Genomic DNA, 23,837 nt, shown 5'->3' with positions numbered 1-23,837 from the left:
GCCGAGACGTTCGAATCGCGTTGCGGTAAGGTCGCTTATTTCGATAAACATCGTCTATTTATAGCAAAGAATGCGAACCTGCGTGAGAAAATCGGACGGAGGACGATCGGCAGGTGGTGACGTTCGATCCGCCGCGTTGGCGTCCAAGAATAAAGCTAACGCGAATAAAAAGAATGGCAAAGTTTTTCCTCCCATTTCCGTATTTTCCAACGTTTGACCAGCGACCGATCGGCATCGCGACGACACTCGTGTAGGCGTAAAGATGGAGCGGGATTTTCGTCGATTTAACGACGTTTTACATGTTTTTATACGAGATGTTTCATAAATTTGACGAGCAACATCGGCCAATCGCCTTAATTAGCCACGATCGTTTGCTTTCGACCGATATCGGCACTGTAGATATCTTTACCGTTGCCGTTGTCATATTTACACGTTGTTCGCTGTAACGTACGTTAACCGCGCGAAAAGTTTCTTCCTACGGCCCTTTTACTTTCGTCGATTCCTTCGTTCCGAAAACACGATTCCTTTAATTACCGTCCGTCTCGCGAGTGCGTAAGCGTGTCTACGCCGTATACTAAATTTCAAAAAATATGCACGCGCGTACTCGCCTTTAATAGAACGTAATTTAATGTGAAAATTATGGAGAAAAAGAGCGGCGCTGATTTTATCTTTCATGGCCGGTAATTAGAGCATCGTGATGCGATGCGATCGATCTTTCCAGGGCTAATCCGCTAAATTCGATCGCAACGCGATACAAAGAAATCGGCCTTCGTGATTGTCCGAGCTCGTACGACCGTCCCTCTTATTCGCAAAGTGTCGTTCGTTTCTAGTTTGTAAATTAGAAATCGGGCAAAAGGGATTTTCCTACACTGGTGCGGCCACTGTCGACGTTACGGAGACTATCGAGTAGCGTTATCTGGAATACCGATCGACCGTGTATGCGATGGGAAAAAGAAAGATACGCTGCTCTGTCATAGATAATTTCCATTTTTATCCCCATTAATTAGAGTGTCTTATCTAGAACTCTTTCAAGATACGATCGAGTATTTAACGTAACGTAACGTAACGTCTCGTACGTTGCAAATTCTTATTATTTCTCGTTAGAAATTCTCGCGACACGTCGATCGCGAATCGCCGATACATCGTAGATGTAAAGATTTTACGGGGTTTGCGCTGTAGCAGCCAGCCGAAACGCGTACGCGCGAAGCAAGTGGAAAAAGAAACGCCTGGACGGGAGGATAGGCAAGAAGATGGATAAACCACGACCAGGAAAGTGGGAACGTTCCCTGTCGTGCGAGAGACGTCTTGTTCCGGGAGAGGCGCGGGTCGGTGCTCCTGACTAAACGGTCGAGTAGCGCGTGGATGTTTGAAAAATTCTTGCGGTACACCCGGTTGAAAATCGTGGATGGTAGCCAGCGGAAGAGAAAGAATAGAAACAAGTAAGAGGAGAAAATAAAGGAAAGCCACGAAACAGGCACGTTGGATACGTTTCGTTCGTACGGATGCTCGCGTTGTTCGTTGGTTAATCGTTAATCGACAAGCAGACACCTTCTTTTTAAACACACGTGCGTTTTTTTCCTGTACGTACAACAGGCGGTCGGCCTTAGTTTTCCCGGTTGTAGGGAAAGATATCCTGCCTGCTCGGCCTTGATTCTCAGGCTGAGGCGGGCTAGCGCTAACTTAGTAGCGCTATTAATCAGCCGCCGCGAGGCGNNNNCGGCAGCCTCCGCAAATCCCCTTATCGGTATTAATATAAACAATGCCGGACGGCCGCCTCACGGCGGCTGATTAATATTGCCACTAAAGCGATCCAGCTCGAGAACTAAGACCGAGCGGCGGGATATTTTTGCACGTAGCTGGCAAACTAAGCCAACCGCCTAGTTGCCCGCAACGACGAAATTTACGACACGGTTGAAGATCGTCGCGATTTTCATCGGCGTCTCTTTCGATGCCCCTTAAATGACGCGTTGTTCGCGTGGGTCCATCGCTCGACGGTACATACGACGAAACGTAGCCGGCGGCTTCCGACTAAATAATCGCGTGTTTTAAAAATTTGTCGCCGTCCACCGATTGCGATCCGTCTAGCGAAATAGCGATTGTCGCTATGGTAATCGGCAAAGACACGCGTCTCTACAAAAGACGTAGAGAAAGGGACGCGAGGACGGGCGGATCGCCGACGAGAGAAACGAATCAAAGCCAAAATCACGAGAGAAGAAACTCTCTGTTCTGTGTGGACAGAGAGAGAGAGAGAGACATCTTCTTTCGGGAGAAAGAAACACCTTTGGAGAGCAAAGTGCATCTTCGGAGGATAGTTTTCAAGTTTACTGGGCCACTCGAAAGAAACCTTGTGTGCCGAGATGAGGGTGGCTGGCACGCTACGGTGCAACGTCGAGGGATGTCGTGACAAGAGGAACGAGAGGCGCAGGAGAAAGAAGGAGAGAGAGGAATCGGGAGGAAAGAGCGAGGCGAGCGGAGGGATAAAGAGAGAAGAAAGAGGCTGGTTCCCATGAGGAGGAGCTCTGCTGCCGAGTGACGAGGGTGAAGCAGCCTTTTTATCGACTTCCGGTCGGCGTTAGTTGCACGCACGTGCATCCGAGGCCTCGATGCTCTCTTTGTACCTCCGCAGAGATTCTCATTCACCCTCGATCTTTCGCGCTCTCCTTCCTCGCTTCTTCTCGAGTAACAGGTAGTTGGAAAGTTCAACGAAATTTCTGCCCGATAAAAAGCTTTTCCATATCTTTCGCCGCCTCGTATTTCTACGTTTTTACGCGCTAGCATTTCCACGGTATTGCAGTTAACCGCAGTTAACGGGTCCCTTTTACGTTCGAAATTATCGCGGCGGTGTTAAATCGCGTCACTTTCCTCGGTATATAAGGACGTCTGATTTTCTACCATTTTCCTTCCGCGAACGTTACTCGTTCGATAAAGAGAGCTACGTAAGAATCGTTTCGTTAAATGGAACGGAGCAAGCAGCGCGAGATCTTTATAATCTTTAAAACCAAAGTAAGTCGTCTCCCAATGTATAACGTTTCCTGCGAAAGATCGTCGTACGAGATGTTACGTTCCGTCGTTAAAATAGGGTACAGGCGATCGATATCATCGTCGATATTTAGGGTTCTCAACGTTATCGTTCATCTTAAATATCGATTTGTTCGAAGAACGTACAATTTCGCGTCTGTGATCGTCGGTCGATATGGAAGTACATTATTACAAAAAGAGATAATTCTATCTAACGTTTTACAAACGTTTACGCGTACGTCGCGAACAGACGCGAACAGTTACGAATCGTCTTACGTATATACTTTGGTTTAAAGATATTTCGATTTTAGTTGCAGCAAATTTAGCGCAACGAAAGACAAGGAACGGATAAATTCTCCGTACATTCTCCTCTGTGGTTTCTTGTCTTTTAAATTCGACATTTTCCCGTCCAACTACGTGACATCGACCAACTTTGAAAACGCATCGAACGGTGTGGAAAAAATTACGGCGTTCCACTTATAGAAACTAGTACGACAGCGCGATAGTGCGCGTTAGACGGTGCAAAATTTCCTTCTACGATTTTCCTCCAACCTCGCTCGCGACCAAGTTACAGCCTGTCCCAGTTGCTAGAAACACCCTGTATAACGGAACGCGCGAGGAATAACGTTTAATCGTGTTTTTTTCCGGCAGTAGTTCCTAGTGGCGCGGCGATCGAGGGTATAAAAGAGGGCGGAGAACACTAACCACGTGGGTCGGTCGTTCGTCCGATAAACCTCTGTTCGACGACGTGTCACTGACCCTCTCTTCTCCAACCTCTCTCCTCGCTCGCCACTCTTCTTTTCCCTCTTTCTCCATTTTTTTAATTCGTTTTCGCGATAACGATTCGACACGAACGGTCTCTTAACCGTACTGCGTTCTTTCGGTCGTTTGCGACCCAATCGTACGTACCGTTCTAGCGAGGTTAGCGTTAAAAAGTGTCTCGAGTTTGAACGAAACGCGTATGCCTGTTTCGTTTGCCGAGAACCTTGCCGGTCGATCGAGTCTTATTTTCCTGCTTTTCTAACTAGGCTGGCGCTTTTGTATTTTTTTCAAGTTGGCAGCTACCGCTTTAGGTTAAGTTGGCGACGTGTTACGATTTGAAAGAACCGCCAAGAACCTTCCATCTTTTCTTTTTCCCGTTTTCGTTCGCAGGGTACGCGGTGTGTCGCGTGCGAATTCGAAAAGAAACGTTTCGTATTCGTTGCAGCCTGTTTCTTCGAACTTTTCGACGACATATTTCGAACGGATCGAAACGAGCCTTCTCCTTCGTTTGGTGCTAACGAGAGAATTATATCGAAGCCAAGATCGCGAATCGAGAACGCGAGTGTCGCAGTGGGGTTAGCGATCGTTCGAATTCGAAGATTGCAAACACGGCTTTTGGTTCCGTGCGTGCATATGTACGATTAACGAAACGAATCGTTATAATCGCTGTAACGATATCGCATGATCGATGTACACGCGTGGATTTCCATATTTACGTAACTGGACAGACGGACGAAGAAAGACCGGATTATAGATGATACGCCAGATAGAATCACCGCTTACTGGGAATTTCATGGCTTCGAACGTGAATTATCGCCGCGGCATTTCCTGTAATTTAAACGATATAATGGATTCGAAAGAGCTTTCGCGGCGCACGAAAGTTCACGGACAAACGGTAATCATTTGGGAAAACGCGAAACGTTGCGCGTACTTTTCTCTAACTTTTACGTAGAATTATAACGCCGCTACTATTACGAGTGATACGACGAGTCGAAAGATCGTTTTAAAGAAACCATCTAACACGACGATCCTTCCAACTTTTCAGCCGAAAACCCTTCGAATCGTGACTAACGCTCCTTGGTATATCTCTAACCAGACACTTCACGAACGTCTTAAGATCCCATCCATCAAACACGTAATTGGACTGGATGCAGTAAAATACGAAAATCGAGATACGAGTCATGGAGAAGGAATCCCCGTATTAAGGTATCAACGAGCCAGGTAAAAGTAGAGAAAAAGATACAAACGGTTGGTCGAAGGACCTGGTCTGATAATATAATTAACGGTTAAACCGTTAAAAGGCAATAACGTGTGCCTAATCGAGTTGACCCGTAGCACGTTTGCCCCGTAAAACGAAATAGACGGATATGTGTATATATGTATAATTACAAACTCGGTTAAAATGACAAACTCGATGAAAAATCGCATCTTTGTAATCCTTGATTTTTGACTTGTATCGGATCGTAGAATTTTATCGATTTGTCGGTTGTATCGCGAATTAAGGCCTATAATTTATATATATATGTACATACTTTAGTATTTGCGTAACGAATAATAAAAATAACGAATATGATACAATGGAAACGAACGACTAAATATGAAATTCTAATGGGACGCCGAATAAAATTTTATTCGTGACTGATTATTCGACTAAAAGTTTATTCGAATAACGCCCATCGTGACGCACGAGCACCCAGTACCGTACGCACCGTTAAGCAAATTATCTAAATCGACATCCGCGTCATTTGGGGGACTTTAAACGACGAAGATCTGCGTGCTAGCGTACCTCTATCGTCCGCGTGGCTGCTTCTCTGTGAACGCGAACGCTGTGCGAACACGGTATCGGTTTATCGAGCGATTCGTCGGCGTGCAAAAAGTTTCCATGCTTGTTCTTAATTGCGATAACGCGGAGGCCATAATGCGTTCACCGTTGCACGAAGAGTGGCGTCAAACTGTTGCAGCGGCGGCGACATTCGCGTCGACGAACTGACCAAGATTCGCTTAAACGGGTCTCGACACTGGCTACGGAACACCGAGTCGGAAATCGAGTCGCGAAGGACGAACGCGGAAGACGAAAAGGTCTTCGTTGCGTCTGTGCGCGAACGTTCGTAGCGCGCGTCTTTGTCTCTTACGACTGATTTTCCCCGCCTTTTTCGCGAGCCAGGTAAAAGTAGAGAAAAAGATACAAACGGTTGGTCGAAGGACCTGGTCTGATAATATAATTAACGGTTAAACCGTTAAAAGGCAATAACGTGTGCCTAATCGAGTTGACCCGTAGCACGTTTGCCCCGTAAAACGAAATAGACGGATATGTGTATATATGTATAATTACAAACTCGGTTAAAATGACAAACTCGATGAAAAATCGCATCTTTGTAATCCTTGATTTTTGACTTGTATCGGATCGTAGAATTTTATCGATTTGTCGGTTGTATCGCGAATTAAGGCCTATAATTTATATATATATGTACATACTTTAGTATTTGCGTAACGAATAATAAAAATAACGAATATGATACAATGGAAACGAACGACTAAATATGAAATTCTAATGGGACGCCGAATAAAATTTTATTCGTGACTGATTATTCGACTAAAAGTTTATTCGAATAACGCCCATCGTGACGCACGAGCACCCAGTACCGTACGCACCGTTAAGCAAATTATCTAAATCGACATCCGCGTCATTTGGGGGACTTTAAACGACGAAGATCTGCGTGCTAGCGTACCTCTATCGTCCGCGTGGCTGCTTCTCTGTGAACGCGAACGCTGTGCGAACACGGTATCGGTTTATCGAGCGATTCGTCGGCGTGCAAAAAGTTTCCATGCTTGTTCTTAATTGCGATAACGCGGAGGCCATAATGCGTTCACCGTTGCACGAAGAGTGGCGTCAAACTGTTGCAGCGGCGGCGACATTCGCGTCGACGAACTGACCAAGATTCGCTTAAACGGGTCTCGACACTGGCTACGGAACACCGAGTCGGAAATCGAGTCGCGAAGGACGAACGCGGAAGACGAAAAGGTCTTCGTTGCGTCTGTGCGCGAACGTTCGTAGCGCGCGTCTTTGTCTCTTACGACTGATTTTCCCCGCCTTTTTCGATATCCGGACGCGGCGGGCGACCAGTAGCTGGTAGGAAACAAAGCTGACTCGAGCCGTTGGGATTCGAAGGACCACCGCGGATCAGACGAGGATATTAAATCGCCGACGATCCGCGCCGATTCTCCCGACCGAACGGTGTAGATTCGGCTTAACTCGCTACTCGTCTACCGCACTGGCTCTGTACGAACCAGCCTCTACCAGTAAGTGGACGGACGTTGATTTGTTTGCGTAGTGCGCTACGCCAGTGGCTGCTATCTCGGCCCGCATCTCTCTTTTCTGCTTCTCTTTCTCTCTTTCTTTCCGCCCGCGGAGGAACGAGAAAGCACTTCCTTGTGAGTTGGCGAGAGCGTGACGTAAGCGGACGCGCGAGCATCGGGTTCACCGACCAACTCAAGGTCGCGGAAACCCAGCTTTTCTTCTTTTCCCCGGTCCTCTTTTCGTTTCCTTCGTTCCGCTCATCGAGTTGCAGTGGTTCGCCAAACTATTCCAACGTCTAGTATTTTTTCTTTTTATATATATATATAGAGAGGAGAGGTTCATTTATCCGGATCGATAGGGAGACAAAACCGTTCGGACAATGGAATTTTCGAATAACGGAACAATCGCTTTCCCGATATGAAATTTCGTTTATTCGAGTACGAACGAGGACCGATCGATAGCTTCTTTAAACGCGTACCTTTGATATTATCGTATTATCTTTTTATCGGCCGCCAAGTCGCGTAATTCGTTCGATAGAGTCACGTTCTTTTTGCACTTGGAACTATCGAGGCTCTTTTTCGAACGCCACGAGTGCCTCGGCATGCGAAGCCATCTCTTCGCTCCCACTTTCGTTTGCTGTTTCCATTCGTGTAAAGTCGTCGTTATTATCGTATTTATCGGAACGAAACCATTTCGTTACATCGGTATACTCGAGGTTTTTCCACTGTCGTTAGCATCCGAAGAATCTACGCGCTTCGGATAAATTTTACGACAGACGATAGCAGGTAGATGGGCAGACGAGGGAAGGATGAAATTACAAATACAACGAAGAATTGTTCAAACTCAAACTTTATTTATCATCGATTGTTTGTACCTTGTCGCGTTACGCGTGTAACTGGAGTTGCGGAAAGTTATGTCGGTCAAAAGCGGGTCGCGAGTGGAAAAAATGTAAGAAGCGTTCATCTATAAAATGAGAGAGAAAACTCTGAATAGAAAAAACACGACCGAACGGCGATACTATATCGAGATAATAGAGAAGCAATGACGTACGGCGATGTATCGTATATTGGCAATTTTTGTTCGCGAGACGGTCGTGGTATTGGGTTATCGGTTAGTGGTACGAAAGCGGCGCCACTACAGTTTCATTTGACGCCACCTCAAACTGTATTACTTCGCACAGCTTGCCTAATCAATAGTAATAGCGACTTTGGTTATCGTGGAATTTTCAATGGAAAACGTTTCCTTCGCTTCGTTTTACGCGTCGTATGTCGTCGTTGTGTAAACAGATTCGTAAATGCACGTCCATACTCGACAAGTTGCACGAGTACGCGTTAAAACGAGTAAAATGCGTCGTACGAGAATATATCCCAGGTACTTTAGTTTTCGAATTATGGACGACTACGGAAAACGGTCAAAGCGTATGTCTGCTGCCTGACACGCGCAATTGTACGTTTTAGCATCGAGTACGTACCAGCATGGAGCTTGTCTCGAGATGTAAAGCTAGCTGAATCGATACGAAGCAGGTAGTGCTTCTCGCCATTATATCCTTACGAGTTTCGTTATTTCGCTATTGTTTTACTAGCGGAAAAAAGCACAAATTGCAAAGTTTGAACGATCAAAATGAAAATACGCTACGGCTGTATATTACAGGCAACGCTTAGAAAGCCCCTGTAAGCGTTGAAAAATATTGCGATGCAAAGTTGCAGGAAGCAACCCGTATCGTATTGCTTTTTTAAACGATTTCCAAGTTTCAGTGAAAAATTTGCATCGTATATCGAGTTTTGCTCTATTTTTTTTTTTTTTTTCGAATATCCGTTTATATTCGTTTTTCCATGTCCGGCCAGTGTTCCTTGCCGACGTACGTAGGTGTACGCTGAATTTTCCGCATAACCGTAGATGGAATTAAAGCCTGATAACGTTTCAGAATGCAAGAGGACGATACTTTTGGCTGCTGCGCACGATTCCATTGACGAGAGCCTCGCGTTCCCGCCCCTTTTCAATTCCAAGGAAAATCGGTTATCGTATCAAGACGTTCCGGAAACAATCGGCTCGATACCGGCGTTCTCGTAAAAGGCGTTTGCGCCGGATAAGCACCCAAACCTACGTAAACTCCCGTTTAAACGATCATATACGCGGCGTTGCGAGGAAATCTGTGTAATCGGTGATTTACGTGGCGCATGTGCGATAGATCATCGTGCAGTTGGAGCGTAACGAAAATTATAGAGGAGGTAAGCAGAGTGTACCGGGACCGGAGAAAGTTTTCCCTCGTTATTCTCTTCTCTATAGACGCATCGTTGTTATTATGTAATTTTCTCGTACCGTCTCCTATGCTTGTCTTGCGAAATTCGGACGATAGCTTTTCGAACGGCCGCCTCTTCTTTTGCTTTTTGCGTCGATATCGCGTCTCCGGTTGTACGGAGTGAGATCGCGCATCGACCAGGGTTTGGCGATTCGGAATAGACGCGTTTCCACTTCCGGGACGAGAAGAATTCTCTATCGTTGTCGAGCTACGACTCGACCTAATTGCTTGCCACGTTCTGTGCGTGTATCCGATGTATAGAACGTGTAGGGTGATTGATAGATACGCGTCCGTGTTCGAGGAGGTGAACGTACGCGTTGAAATAAGCGCGAAGACGTCCTGCGAACGTACGTTCCGTGTACCCGAGTTATAGATAAATTAGAGAAAAGGTTGGAAGCGTGTGCCTTTGTGTCTGGATATTTACACTGTACGCCCTAAGGCCCGGGTACACGCCGAGACTCGTTATCACGCGTGCATCGACGCTTTTCGTCCGGTCTGTGTCGATTTCGGTGTTTGCCTGCGTTCCTATCGTCGACGTTAGAACCGTCCGACGCGTAATTCGCTTCAAATAAAATAATTTTCCGTATTAACGTTTCCGCCAATCGTCGCGAATCAAAAATCAAGGGCACTTTGATTTCTCGTTGGAAAAGCAAAGTTTCGACGATTTTTCTATCGCTATATGTACGCAATAAATAACGGCAAATTACGAGTAATTTGATCTACGGTTATAATACAAGGAACGTTAATACGAAGTGGACGATATTAATATCTACTAAATTGTAACAAGCGCGAACGTAAGTACGATATCGGATGATATCGATAAATCATCGGTTTACACGCATAACTACGTGAGAAGTAAAATTCCAAACGTTTTTAAATTCGAACAATGGGAATATGTTTGTCAAAGGTATTGCCATCTCGAGTGTACATATGTACTCTTATTTTTGTCGTGGACGATGTTACATGGAAGCGTGTTGTAGTTATTGATTACGAAATGTCAAGTACGAAAGCCTTCTTTTAATCCGTTTTATACGCGGAAGTGGACTGATAACGTCGGGTAACGTGATCGACGCTTTATTCTTTGGTTTCGCGCGGCTTCTGTTTTTTCGTTGTTGTTCTTTCCTTTCTTGTTTCCTGATAAACGTCGAATCTTACGTGGCCAATTTATATCAACGTTTGTACAAGTGAAAACCGACATGGCTTTTGTAATTATTCGCTTTCTCAGAAGTGAGTCATAGTCAGTGTGTTGGGCACTATCGAGTAAATTCTCGATTATATAATTATTTGAATAGAGAGCCGTTTGTTATTCGATAGTTGAAACGAAAGACAGAGATAAGTTATTTGTTGCTTAAAATACCGAACTTAATTACCGAAATTAAACGTTGTTTACGAACAGACCTCTATTTTTCGTTTGCCATTGTTATTATCTATTTTTACTAAACGGTACTATTCAACATTTAGCATAATTGAATCCAAACAAAAAGTAACATTTTATTTGCGAGTAAGAAACGGTAAATACGTTATTTTTCGCGTCGTTTAAACGAGAAATTTAATTTTTATTAGCCACTAGATAGAACGTTATTTCAATCTGTTATTCGTTATTTAACGGGTACGTAAAACTTACCAGCACAGCGTTAATTTTAATAAAATTAATGGTACTTTGTCTACCATAAATATACCTGTGTTGCATAATTCGCAGTAACAGGAGAATTACGTATATCGTAATTTGAAAATGCTGCTGAATTATGCAGTAGAAAGAAAAGAAGCAGGTAAAATCTCTTGCGAAACGGGATTGTTTTTCGAATAAAACTGGCGACATTTAAAATCGTTTAGGAGTTTTTCGAGGCACGGCCAACCTTTTCCACGAGTCGATCAACAGCTAATATAATTTGTATTACGCCGGTAATAAATCAACTTATTATCAGCGATGTATCCTCCGTTATCGATGAATCAATAGTAGATTGCCACATAATGAAGCTCGACAGGAATTAGCGAAAACTGTGAGTAAGATAAAGAAAGCGAGAAGGAGAGAGGAAGCAGTCGAGTACCCGGAAGAAAAGAGAATCGACTCTTGGCTCTGCGATAAATCTTAAATCCTCCTCAAGGATCTTCCGCCTTCTACCGTTAACCAGAACGATTTCGTGCTTGGCTCGGAGTTCTCTTATATTTTACAACTGCCTCTTTTTTTTTTTTACGACCTTTATTTTCCTTCGAATCGCGTGCATCAACCGCAAACTCGCTTTTTTTTTTGCAACAGTTTTGCGACATACGCGCAAACGGACGAATCTGCCTCGTTTCTCGTACAGCTGGAATTTTGTTTACAAAGGAGGAAAGGAGCATCGTCGATCGGACGTTTCTTCGGTTTAGTGGAGCAAGCGAGACCCGATAACGATCGCAATAGTCAACGAATTATAGTCGAAGCTGAAAGCGCTCGTTCCTCTCCGACGAGGAAAGTTTCAAGCAACTGCGAGCCCGTGGATAGCGTTTAGCCAACGACAAACGGCGTGTAGTCGCGTTGAACGAAAGAGAAGAAGAGAAGGACACGCAGTTGCGGTAAATCCGCGTAACGCTTGTAACATTTTGTTGCGACAAAGTACGATAGCATAACGATAAGGAAGCAAAGTGAGAGTCGACGCTTCGTCCGCGTGCCGGTTCGTTTTCGACCAGTTGTTTTAAGCGAGTTTTCGTTCTTTTCGTATCTTTGGTTCAGTTTTGCGCCTGCGGAATACCTTTTCTTAGGTGACTCCGCGTTACATATCGTGACACGGTAGCTTGAGCAACGTTGTTTATCGCTAAAAATTGTCTGCTTTTCGCATACGCGGAAACGTGCTACGATTTTGCAAAAAAGTCATTCGCTGTATCTTTAGAACCAACATCGATCGATAAATAATCGATAACCGTAATCCGTCGAAGGCGACAAAAATCGAATCACCAAGAAAGTAAGATTCTCTGAAATAGCGCTAATAGGGCTAACATCGCGGTAGGGCTTTGATCGAGAACGCGATCTTTCCCGCGTTTCGCGTTTCAACGGAACATTACGATTTGCTAAATATCGAAATAGCGTTTGCCAGCAAACAGTTGGCAGAAAGCGTGGGGGACGACTAATGTCGATCAAATTGTAGTAGTTTCCTTCGGGTTGTCGTTAGTTACGCAACAGCTTCTATGAATAAGACATAACGAACCTCTGACATTAAGGAAGATCGGGGAGAATGTTCGCTTCCTATCTGTTTATGTTTATATTTACATTTATCGCTATTCCAATTCAGATTACGTATGTATACGTATCTCCGTTTGTACGAAGCGATATATGCGTGTTTTTTTGAATCGTTTCCTTTTGCTAATTTTGCTCGTTCTTGCCGTCTTGTTTTTTTTCTATTTCCACTGCGTGACCTTTGTACAAAATTTTTCTGTGTGTTAAAGAGACGCGTTATAAATAAGAATATCGACAAATAACGCTCGCGTTAAGGAATGAGATAATTTGAACGATACTACAACTGCAATATTTTGATGTTCCAGTATAGTCTATTTGGCGTTCTAATTTATGTTCGGTCGCACGTATATGTATATACACGTATAAATTATTATTGTTACATTCGTTAGCTTTTCCTTTTAACGATTAGCCTCGCTACGTTTTTTCTATCTGTATCTCTCTCTCTCTCTTTGAAAGAACGATTTCGGTCTTATCGTTGCATTGTAATTTTTAATGCGTGAATCAACGAAAACGTTATGACTCAGAATATGTATAAAACGAGTGAGTCACCGTCTTTAGCGGAAATTGAGATTTTTCAATGCGACGCTAGAATTCCAAAGGGACGATCTTCACGGTGTCTTCTTTGCCGCAATCTTCGTTATCGATTCGTGGAACAAAGATTTTATGGCGCACACTTTGTTTCCGTATTCTCGTAATGGAATAGGGTCGGAGAAAAGGAAATTCGTACTTACGATTATATTTGCGTCAAGCTTTCGAACGATAGACCTTCTCGATGTGTCGAATTCGAGAAAAAAAAAAAAAAAGAGAAAGAGATCGGCGATGAGCCGACCAAATTACAGAGTATCGCCAAAATATCATCGAGTATAACTCGATGAAACGGTATTTAACGGAGCAAAGTTTGTCGAAATGGCGCGCAGAATCGATAAACTCGTAGCCTGCGATAGGACAGAGTCGCGGTGGTTGTAGTGCTAAATCCTAAAAGTTATAACGGGTCTTAAGTACCTACGCTATCCAAGTGCCTACCTAGCGCATCTAAATGAAAATCTTTTCATCGGCAAAGATAATACTTGGCGTTTTCCGCCGGGCAATACGCTCTGGTAAATTATATACGAGCAAACTGTAGAGCGCAGAGAATGGCTGATATCGTTATTTTCCTTAGGTTTCGTCGCTTTTAATTGCCTTTAATTGCGTTAATTGCGTTTCGATAGACGTTGTTGCGCATTCCTGATATCGGTCGTTAGCAGCCAGCGGATTTTTACGCGGATTCACATTTTTGCCAACACCATCGAACAACCCGCGTGGAAAATACTTTTTGTACGCGCGTTTTCTAAAGCTTCGCGCTTCGAAATCTCCTACGAACGCGTGCAAAGGTTATTACGTCAGGTACTTGGTTGAATTCCATTAAATACCGTTAAACGTCGTTCTTTCGACAAACAAAGGGGAAGAAAAGACGGCGGTTGGGTGAAGAGGCGGTAAAAACAAAGTCGCGTAAGTCTGGCAGACGGAATGTGATCGATCGAGCATCCAGAACGGGCATTTCCGGCTTGGAGGTTGCGACGAGCCAACGAAAGGAGGAAGTTGTACCGGAAGTCGTAATCGACGCGAGAAACCGCTCGAACGATCCTCCAAACAAAAACTGCCTTTCAGGCCTTCGGCAATTAGGACGTTCGAAATCGTCCGCGACCAGTTTATCTCTCGCCGCGTATCTTTGCTATCGAACGTTATATCGTGTAACGAGACAACGCGGAATTGCACACGCTCCAACGTAATACGCCGTTTATCGATTATATCGGGCAAATGGAAATAAAGGAGGAGCGTACTTTGCATCGATAGTACGAACGGTGAAATCTCCGTACGAGAGATGTACGATGCCCGCGTTTTCCTCGTTGCTCCTTCAACGAACAAGCGTACGATTACGCATCGCGAATTACGTTAGAGCAAAGCTGTCGCAATGCGTGTCCAATTTTTACAAGTTTCCACGTTCGTCCGTCTTAACGCGAATAATAGTCGCGGTATTGCTATATGATATCGCTGTTTTATCGCGTTACATCGTAATTACTTGGCTCTCTGGCGATAATTGGCGTGCATCTATCCTGCCGCGTACGATACAGTGGTAGGTAGAGCAACGTCCGGATATATGGCCAGCGGCCGGCACCGTGTTCGCTCGTATATCCGGAGACGCGACATTCCGAGAATTAACCCACGTTATTCGACTGTTGCTCGCGCGTCAAGGGTAAGAGCAGGCAGTGAGAAATAAGATAGCGCGGCAGAGTCCAGGTCATTTCCCTCTCTTACCGCTTCTAACGACGTATTACGTGGAAAACTGTTGGTCGGATAGAGCGGCGTTTCGGTCCTACGAATCTCGACGATCCGACTAAGACCGTCTAATATCGTCGTACCGTAACGGTATAACAAAGTGGAAAAAAAGATTATCTATATTTTAAATTCGATAGCGGGTCGAATCGCGTCGATACGGATCGCAGATAACGTCGAGGCCTGCCTCGAACTACCAGTTTCAGAAACTGGCGTGAGGACAACTCGGTGGCCGTATATCCCCGCCTGTGCGTATGCGCGTCGATATCTCTACTTAAAAATATCTTTTCCGCGGAGATATATCGAGGTTTTGTTATTCGCGCGAACGCGGTCTGCCGACTTTTATGGGCGATTGCGCGTAAGCGAAGATGCATTCTGGTTTCTTTGCTGCTCGCGATGATTGGCAACGTCCGCGCGGCAACTTGTCTTCTTTTTTCTTCTCGCGTGTGTCGTATAAAAAGCGACGAACGACGTAATCGATAGCTTCGCAAAAATAGGTCCACGCGACACGACGTAAAACGTAAAGTCGATCGGAGGGAAAAAAAACGGCGGAGGGGTTTGGGTGTCGTGGCGCTTCCGTTCTTTCCTTTTAACGTCGTTCTCTCTCTCTTTTTTCATTCCACGGCAAGTTTCTTTCTCCGTCTCGCGATCGGTTCGCGTGGTCGGCGCTTCCCGAACGAGAATTTCCTGGTGCGGAACAATGGCGCAACGACCTTCGCGTGCCAATATCTTTGCCTTTCCTTCGCGTCCGCGACACACCTTGTTCCTCGTTATTAATTTCCTGCTTACGTCGAAATCGAGATAGACGTACGAACGAGTCTATCGATAGTATTTTTTAGATCGAATCCAATCCCGGAATCGCGATACTCGAGTCGCGTTAAAAGTCCGCGCGCTCTGACAACGATCGTCGTCGAATGGTCTTTGAAAATGTCGGTGTTTTGTCGATTTCAGGGAAAAGAAGATAGAGAGAGAAACGTGTTATGAAATTGTTGCCGTCGATTCAGCTGCCGCAATTGCCACCGGTCTCGGCCGGCGGTGGAATGACGGGGATGGACTCTCGACTACCACCGGGTATATCTCTGCCTTTTAGCCCGACAGAGCTGCTCTGGCGATACGGACCTGCCATGAATTTTCCACCCACTCATCCGCCACCGAGTCCCTTTCTCGATTTCAAGACGCATCTACCAGCTAGTTTGGGTAAGTTCCCTTCCATTTTCGTCTCCTCTACTCGCGAAACGAACTCCTCTACTCGAATTTTACTCGACGAAAGGACGTTAGCGCGCAGACTGTCGTTATTGTCATCGATCATCCTACTACCGTTATTTCACGTTTCCCTCTTTTTCTAGCTACATATTTCCTAACAACGTCTAATATTAATTATTCATACGTGGTTGTTACGATTCATGAATTAGAAATATCGGTATGTTGACACGTGTGTATTCTTGTATTTAAATACGCATGAATTAGAGACCTTTAACGTCCGAGTACGTGGTCGTTGAATCGCATAATTAAACATACATATAGGAATACGTTCGTCGTTGCAACTGGCATTCGTGAGATTCGCTCGAGCGATTACCGCCGTATTACCGCCGTTATTCGAACTTTGCGCCAAAACCGATCCACGAGCAGAGCCGAAACTTTTCCCACGTATTTCGATTTAGAATTAGAGAATCGTGGAACGATCGCGTCGTGCGGCGTGTATATACTTTCAACGACTTTAGATGCAGTCGAGCGAAATGTATTTTTACGAGCATTTGGAATCACCTCGCTGTGAAATTTCAACTTTTGCCTGTATACTTCGTTATGGATACAACGTTTTGCATTTGCGACAAAGTTATATAATCGCCTGTAATTAGTAACTATATTGGGAACTGGTAGGGACGCTGTAACGCTATTCGATGAAAGTACGAAGAAAAACGTGCCTGTACGTTAGTCGCGGATTAAGTAATATTTTTACGTAACCGACGTCAAATGTATTACGAACGTGTGGGTTTTTTAATCGTTAGGATGTATCTTTTTATTAAAAGCATCGATACGCGCGTATTCGCGTATTCGAGTCGTCGAATATTCGTATCTCTAACTAGGACTAACGATCCTAACGAACGAAAAGATCACAAGCGTAAAAAGAAAAAGAAAAGAAACGGAAAGAGTAGAGAGAAATTAATGAAACGCGTATGTCCGACAGCTTCGGATCCACGGCTATGGTCCCGCGAGGACGTGGCGACGTTCCTGCGATGGGCCGAGCGAGAATTCGACCTACCCCAATTCGACATGGACATGTTCCAAATGAACGGCAAGGCGCTCTGTCTGCTGACAAAGGCGGATTTGGGAGAGAGGTGTCCAGGCGCTGGCGACGTGTTGCACAACGTGCTGTCGATGCTGGCCAGAGACTTTAGCCAGCTTCAAAGATGTCTTCCCAGCAGTCCAGTGACGCCCACGAGACCGTCCGCGTATCCCCTCAGCCCCCATTCGCATCCTCCTACCCCGACCTGGACGGAGAACCCGTACACGGCGAATCTGGCCTCGTTAATGTCGGCGAATTCGGTGACGCTGTCCCCGGCGCCCTCGGTCGACAGTCAAGCAGGTTCGCCGGGGCACACGGAAGGTACTCAGAGTCAGGTTTACAAAAGCGACTCGGACGAGGACAATCAACAGGCGGCGAACGGAAGCCCACCGGCCACCCCGACCGCCCTCGCAGCGCAGAGGTTAAGCGAAGTTTGCGTCAAGGATCAGCCCAGTCCCACGTTGACGCAACCGATGATGCCTCTGACGCCCGGTGCCTTCAGAACGAACCCTGCCAGCGCTGCGAGAGAGTTCTTCCCCAGCGACTCCCCGGAACCCAATACGAGTAAGTGGCGCTTCGCAGATATTAGTTTTAAGGATTTCACGAGGCGAGTAGCCTTCGCCCGTCGGTGTTTCGCGTCGGATCGTACGGTAATTTTTCCAGTCCGGTTGATAGGAGCTGGTGTTCGTACAAGAGGATTCCACGGCGCTTTCTTCGACCTCCGACGATTCCTCGCGACGTCTCCACGACGAGATCCGGTGGTACGCGACTTTGCAGCGATTTCGACGAACGGCGCGTATTTTTCAATTTTCTACTCTCGTCTTGCCTTGTCCCGATAGCGAATGTCGCGTCGTAAATCCTACCCGTTGTACAGCGAGATCGTTGCTTGCCAAACGGGGTAAAAAGCGCGTTCTTCCTACGTTTGCCCGCAGACGTTGCCCCCTTGTTTTGCATTCCAACGGAGAACGAGATACTTGTTCGCGGACGTGCATTTTACGAGGCTCTTGCCTGCACCATACGTATATAGATTGGCAGTTCGGATTAAATTCCATTTCGCGGACTGTCTTTGCACTTGAATTTTGTCTCCCGTCGTCCGCGGATTTGTCGCGGAAAACGCGAGTCGAACGGATTCGATCAGTTCTTATATAAAAAATAACAAAAAACGATCGGTTCGTTCGAGGAAGATGTTGACAATAATTGGATGGCCGTGTATCAAAGTTATTCGTTACTATTTCTTTCAACGCAACACCGCGAGTACCTGACACGCATCTGAAATTAATGTTGCGAAGGTCGTGATCCTAAAAATTCTCTACTAGATAGCAATGAATCCGAGAGAGAGAGAGAGAGAGTTTACAAGTATCAAATAAAGTATTCCTAGACGCATTTAGGTATACGTATACGACTCTATCGAGTACAGATGGTAACAACGATACGAAACTGATGGTATAATTAATAATGATATCGTAGATTAGCCGACTCGAAATGGACGTATAAAAACGCTTGCTTTTTCTTTGTCACGCAGATGGTAGACTTTTGTGGGATTTTCTGCAACAACTTTTGAACGATCCCTCGCAACGGTATACGCACTACATCGCGTGGAAAAGTCGGGAAACGGGGGTATTTAAAATCGTTGACCCCCCTGGACTTGCGAGGCTCTGGGGCATCCAGAAGAATCATCTTTCGATGAATTACGATAAAATGAGCAGAGCCCTCCGATACTATTACCGAGTGAACATCTTGCGAAAGGTCCAAGGAGAACGACACTGTTACCAGTAAGTTGATTCTGTCGTTGTAACAATTTATCTGTCGTATTGCCAACTAACAGCGAGATGATGCAGATATTTATCTAATAAGCTGCGGAAACTGAGACGATTTCGTAAAAGTAGGAATATTTCATCGATTCGAGAGATAAATTTTGAGCAAATACTTGCCAATCAATTTCTCTCGATCCTCGAAAAGTTAGAAAAAAATAACAATATACAAAGTTTATTATATAAATATTCCTCCGTTATTGGATCAAATACTAAGAAAATGTTTATACGATTTTAGTGAAAAGTATTTTCATAGGGCCGCTTGAATATAAAGCTGTCGAACGAAAATATTTATAATACGACGATTACAACTAACGCATAAAAGCTAGTCGAGGAAAAGCGAAACACACAAAGACCTACGTAATTGGAGGTTATTCAAACCCTTAACTGTTTACGTACGTGTTGAAATGAAGTAATTTCCCCTATATATGTACTTAATTGCTTTTGTAATTCAGTCGAGTTAAAGAAGTTGAAACTTTAATATCGAGCTTCCTACGAAATGGAATAGAACTCGCTTATAACAGGTTTCTATGTATTTAGGTTTCTGCGAAATCCAACGGAGCTGAAGAACATAAAGAACATATCTCTGCTGCGTCAGCAAATGCGGATAAAGTCAGAGCCGGAAGAAGAAGGCGGAAGTGGCGTCGAGCCGGAAATCGATATGCCGACGGACCTCTCCATGTCTAGCATGAGTCAGCCATCCAGCGAGCAACAACAACAACAACAACAACAACAACAGCAGCAGCAGCAGCAGCAGCAACAACAGCAGCAACAACCTCTGTCTCTTCACGATCCACCCGCAAAGTATAGAAGTCACGCGTATAATCTCGTGAAAACTAATCAAGAGTCTGAAGAGAAAAAGTGACGCGAGACGTAGCACCGACCCGACTGTGCGTTTTTAACGCCAACCGAGTCAACGGATCTTGTACTATAGAACGTACTCGTTACTTGATCAGAGACAGTCGTGTTTCGCGATGATGCGAAAAAATTGATGTACTTTCTGTTAAATACGCGAGCTATCTCGACAAAGTCGCTCTAGCCTTCGCTTTCGGAATGACACACGCATCTAGGGATATTCGTTGCCGTACAAAGATTGCTAGGTGGTAATTTTTCAGCCACTGTTCGAACAAGAAGAAGCTAGTTAGAAACTGGCAACCGACTTGCGATCGATGTTTACAGGGCAAATACACACGACGAAAGACTGATGAATAAAAATATCGTGCGAGTTACCGCGTCAAGCGACGAAAAGAACGGTGTCCAAAGCAGCGACGACGTTGCCTCGGCCGTGATTAGCTGATCGTGACACGCCTCGAATAGTAAACTGCATCGCGATGCATTTTATTTCGACGTTGGCCGCAACTTCGAACAACGTCCAACCGATTTTGAATCGGGCTCGAGGATGAGCAACGAACAAACAGCGGTCCATCAATTTCCACGCGTTTCAAATAGATAATTGGCTGCGCGGAACCTTGTCAAGGCCGCCAGGAGCCAATTGTCGTGCTACAATTGTGGAGGACGCTTCGGTGAAGCTTGAACTTTTCGCGGATATTCCGCCATCCGTTTTCCATCCTTCGTGTGAACGCACGTGTGCGAGTGTGAAACGTTTCTCGCTTCTACAACGAACTACTTTAGAAATGCTTATAGAGCGTTATCGACGAACGTACAAAACGGTGTTCGGGAAACGATCGAGCTATTTTATTCCAAAGTTCTTCTGTGATGTAAACTTTAACCTGAAAGTAAATTTTCCCGGGGTAAAATATGCTTTTAAGTGCGACTAGAGATTGGATTTATCCAACGTTCTCTTATTTCAAAGGGATTTGAAAAGGATAAGGAATTGTTGCGAGCCAGATCTTGATATTAGTTTAAAATTAACGTAATATAGCTCAAATCGTTTAAAGAGGATCCAATGTTACGCGGTCCGTTTTGTAAATAACTAAATCTGAGAAAATTTCCAAACTAGTTTCCCGTTGCACCGACTCAGTTGTGCCAATCTAATCGTCGGTAATTACGTACATGTACGCGTTTAGTTTAGTGTGCTGTATAAAAGGAGACAAAAAGGGAAAATGCCGCGATCGCCGCTTCAAGTTGTCGAAACGATGCTGAAGATCGCTTGTATCCCTACGTCTATAAGTAGATACTTGTACATAAATTGACGAGCTATTGAGAGAAAACAGAAAAATATAATAAACTCTATGAAAGCAGACAAAAATGTGCGAGAGTTTTAAGGAATTCGGGGCCAGAGTTATATATATACATATATATATGAATATAAATTTATGTATAAATAAATCTCTATATATATTATATATATATATATATATTTTAGTACCGAAGAGAAATTTATAATCGAAATTTCTACGTTCGTTGTCGATGCGATTGTGACTCACATTCCTCGCCAACGGAACCTAGACTTTAAACAAAAAAAGAAAAAAAAAAAAGAAAAAGAAAAAGAGAAAAAAAGAAAAAGTAAAAAAGGTATGTTGTAACTAGGGACCGAAGGCGTGTGTATGGTTAGAAAGTGGTTTTAAGATCGTATTTTTTACAAAAGACTCACATACAAACGGGACAGAAAGTATGGAAAAGTTCTTACGAGTGAATCGATGTACGTTTACGTACGTGTGAATGAGCGAGCGTGTGCAAGAAAGTAAGACAAGGAAAGACAAATAAGTCTGCAAATATGAAAAGTGCATTAGCAAGCAAGAGATTTATATAACTGAAGAAAAAAAAACCGTTGTATTTCGCTATTTGTATACTGTGATCTACGTGAAGTTTTTATCATAAAAAGATGCAAATGCATAACAAACAATCGTGTATATAATTTTCATGAGAGAACAATTTATATTAATGATAAATATATTGAAATACACATATGCAATTTGTGTTCTTAAAGACAACCCAGATTTGGACCGTAACAAAGATTTGATATTCCTATACATGCAATTTAATACACTTAAAGCGTGATTGTATCTAAAAATTATTTATTCGTAAGTACTAGACTTACGTGTCAATCCATAAACGTTATACACACATGGTTACATACGAATGTACATCTCACTCTAAAAATGGACGCTCCAAAAAGAATATACCCTATGCAATGCAAAAATCCATGTCTCGATCTCGATTACGATCTTAGTTCGGATTGTCATATTATCTTTAGAAATATATCATATACATGTGTATCACGCATGTGTTGTAGAATTTTTAAAGAGCATCGATATCCTGGAAAATTCTTTTATCTCCCAGCATTTACAATCCCCTTCCCTTACAATTTGCCAACAAAGTTTATATTTCATTTCTATTTACAAACTTTGTAGAAAATAAAATCTGTACAATTTTAGAAAATTACAAACTGTTTATTGTATAACTCATTACAAGTGGACGAGCAATGTGTAAATAAAGATTTATTTACTCGTTAAGCTAACTTTAACGGTTAGTTTATTATCCTTGGATAATCGAAGGTGAATCGAAACATTATAAAATAATAACGTAAGAAAGATAATATATATATAGCATTATATAGTATAAGTCCGATACATGAAAATATTTAAAGACAAAAATAGGCTATCACTCTTGACTTTATTTATATATATTTTTTACGTACATTTTAGGATATAAAAAAGATTCCTATATAATAATAGTTTAAATCTGGAAGAATATTATATCATCCGCTATTATGCTAGTACTCGACCTCGTAGCACCATCTTCGTCTTTAAATTCCCCGTAACTTATTTTTCCTAAGACGTATACTCTTTGTCCTTTTTTCAAATAATTTAAAACAGTGTCGCGTAAACCTGGTTTAAAAATACATATCCTATGCCAGTCTGTCCGTTGTACGAAATCACCTGAAATTTTGTTCGATATAGTTTTTTTTGAATAAAGTCAAAGTTAAGTAAAATGAACGACTAATAAATTAAACGTGTAAAATTTATCGCATGTATATAATAACTCAAAGTCATTACGATATATAACTTAATTTGTATGTAATTAATTAATTCTACGTACCATTCGTATACTTATAGTTGGTATGCGTGGCAAGAGAAAATATAACAACAGGATGTTCTTCGCTACCTCTTTTTTGCGCTTCACCTCCTGCTCTTCCCAATAGGGAAACTTGATTTATAGCTACGATTAAGCATACGATTAATATTTAACAGCGAGAGAGGGAATAGTATTTATCTGGTAAAATTTTAAATACTTGTTTCTGATAGAAGCAAGATGTAAACAACTACGTTATTGTATTTCTCAAAAGCACGCGATACAAATGATTTATATTGAAATTCACTGTTCAATTAAAGATACATACTTATTTCTGTATCATAGACATCATAATGATGTTTGTATTTTTCATTTACAAAAATATAAAAAGCCGGTACACGAACAAATTCCCCTATCTAAGAAAGTTCTCCTCTAAACTCTTTATAATTCTGATGGTTGTTAGTGTATTGTAAAAAACAGATGAAGTTTTATTACTTACTTTTTTCTAGTTTCATATTCTCGTTAAAATTAGTACATAATTGTCTTTTTTCAATTATTCGGAGATTTTGTACTATTCGCGGGACAACCTAAAAATGACGCAATGTGTTTAATTTCATACGTTTTATACTGTTTTATATGTTATATTGTATCGTATATAACGTAATTTTAGATTACCTGCCGAAACATTTTTACTATTTTGTATAAGATGAAACGATATAACGCACTGAAACGAGAAATAAATCTAATACTCTCCGAAAAACTACGTTTCACACATGTGCATTAATAACACCAGGAGGGAGGGGGCGAGAAATCTATACGATATATACCGGAGTCATCTGCGCTCTAGTGACAGAAATAGGAATTAA

At 43.2% G+C, this 23,837-nt stretch overlaps 2 protein-coding genes and 1 long non-coding RNA gene across 8 annotated transcripts in view; 1 reads left to right on the top strand and 2 right to left on the bottom strand.

The window, feature by feature from the left end:
- The window catches only part of LOC112213719, a 15,428-nt gene extending 14,988 nt beyond the window's left edge, over positions 1 to 440 (bottom strand). Inside the window, exon 1 of the long non-coding RNA XR_002947619.2 lies at positions 431 to 440. This is a non-coding gene — a long non-coding RNA (uncharacterized LOC112213719). The remainder of the gene's footprint in view (positions 1 to 430) is intronic.
- The window catches only part of LOC100746588 (ets DNA-binding protein pokkuri), a 30,612-nt gene extending 9,312 nt beyond the window's left edge, over positions 1 to 21,300 (top strand). The window contains exons 2-6 of one of the 6 annotated variants that reach the window (XM_012391462.3): positions 4,826 to 4,986; positions 15,853 to 16,098; positions 17,087 to 17,749; positions 18,708 to 18,957; positions 19,537 to 19,861. In XM_012391462.3, the coding sequence (XP_012246885.1) occupies positions 15,882 to 16,098; positions 17,087 to 17,749; positions 18,708 to 18,957; positions 19,537 to 19,861 (1,455 nt within the window). In that variant the 5' untranslated portion in view covers positions 4,826 to 4,986; positions 15,853 to 15,881. Of the gene's footprint in view, positions 1 to 2,560; positions 2,687 to 3,685; positions 3,697 to 4,825; positions 4,987 to 9,002; positions 9,307 to 15,852; positions 16,099 to 17,086; positions 17,750 to 18,707; positions 18,958 to 19,536 lie in introns of those variants that run through there. The other 5 variants (XM_024370972.2, XM_024370973.2, XM_012391464.3 and 2 more) reach the window with 5 other exon arrangements.
- A 653-nt stretch (positions 21,301 to 21,953) lies between these two features.
- Positions 21,954 to 23,778, bottom strand: LOC100746470 (single-stranded DNA-binding protein, mitochondrial). The gene is made up of 5 exons (XM_003493371.4): positions 23,647 to 23,778; positions 23,471 to 23,558; positions 22,999 to 23,118; positions 22,627 to 22,838; positions 21,954 to 22,385 (listed from the first exon to the last, which is right to left on the bottom strand). Exons 1-4 carry the CDS (start codon positions 23,656 to 23,658, stop codon positions 22,636 to 22,638), a joined length of 423 nt encoding a protein of 140 aa, XP_003493419.1. The 5' UTR covers positions 23,659 to 23,778; the 3' UTR covers positions 21,954 to 22,385; positions 22,627 to 22,635.
- Positions 23,779 to 23,837: the final 59 nt, after the last annotated feature.

Source organism: Bombus impatiens, unplaced genomic scaffold, assembly GCF_000188095.3.
Source record: "Bombus impatiens unplaced genomic scaffold, BIMP_2.2 scf_1079, whole genome shotgun sequence".
NCBI lineage: Eukaryota > Metazoa > Arthropoda > Insecta > Hymenoptera > Apidae > Bombus > Bombus impatiens.
Note: the sequence above shows the minus strand (reverse complement) of the source record. Positions and strands in the feature narration are given on the sequence as shown.

Coding starts and splice junctions, on each gene's coding strand:
- LOC100746470 (XM_003493371.4), bottom strand. Junction 23,119..23,470: donor GAATATGAAACTAGAAAAAA/GTAAGTAATAAA, acceptor GCTTAATCGTAG/CTATAAATCAAGTTTCCCTA. Junction 22,839..22,998: donor CAACTATAAGTATACGAATG/GTACGTAGAATT, acceptor ACAAAATTTCAG/GTGATTTCGTACAACGGACA.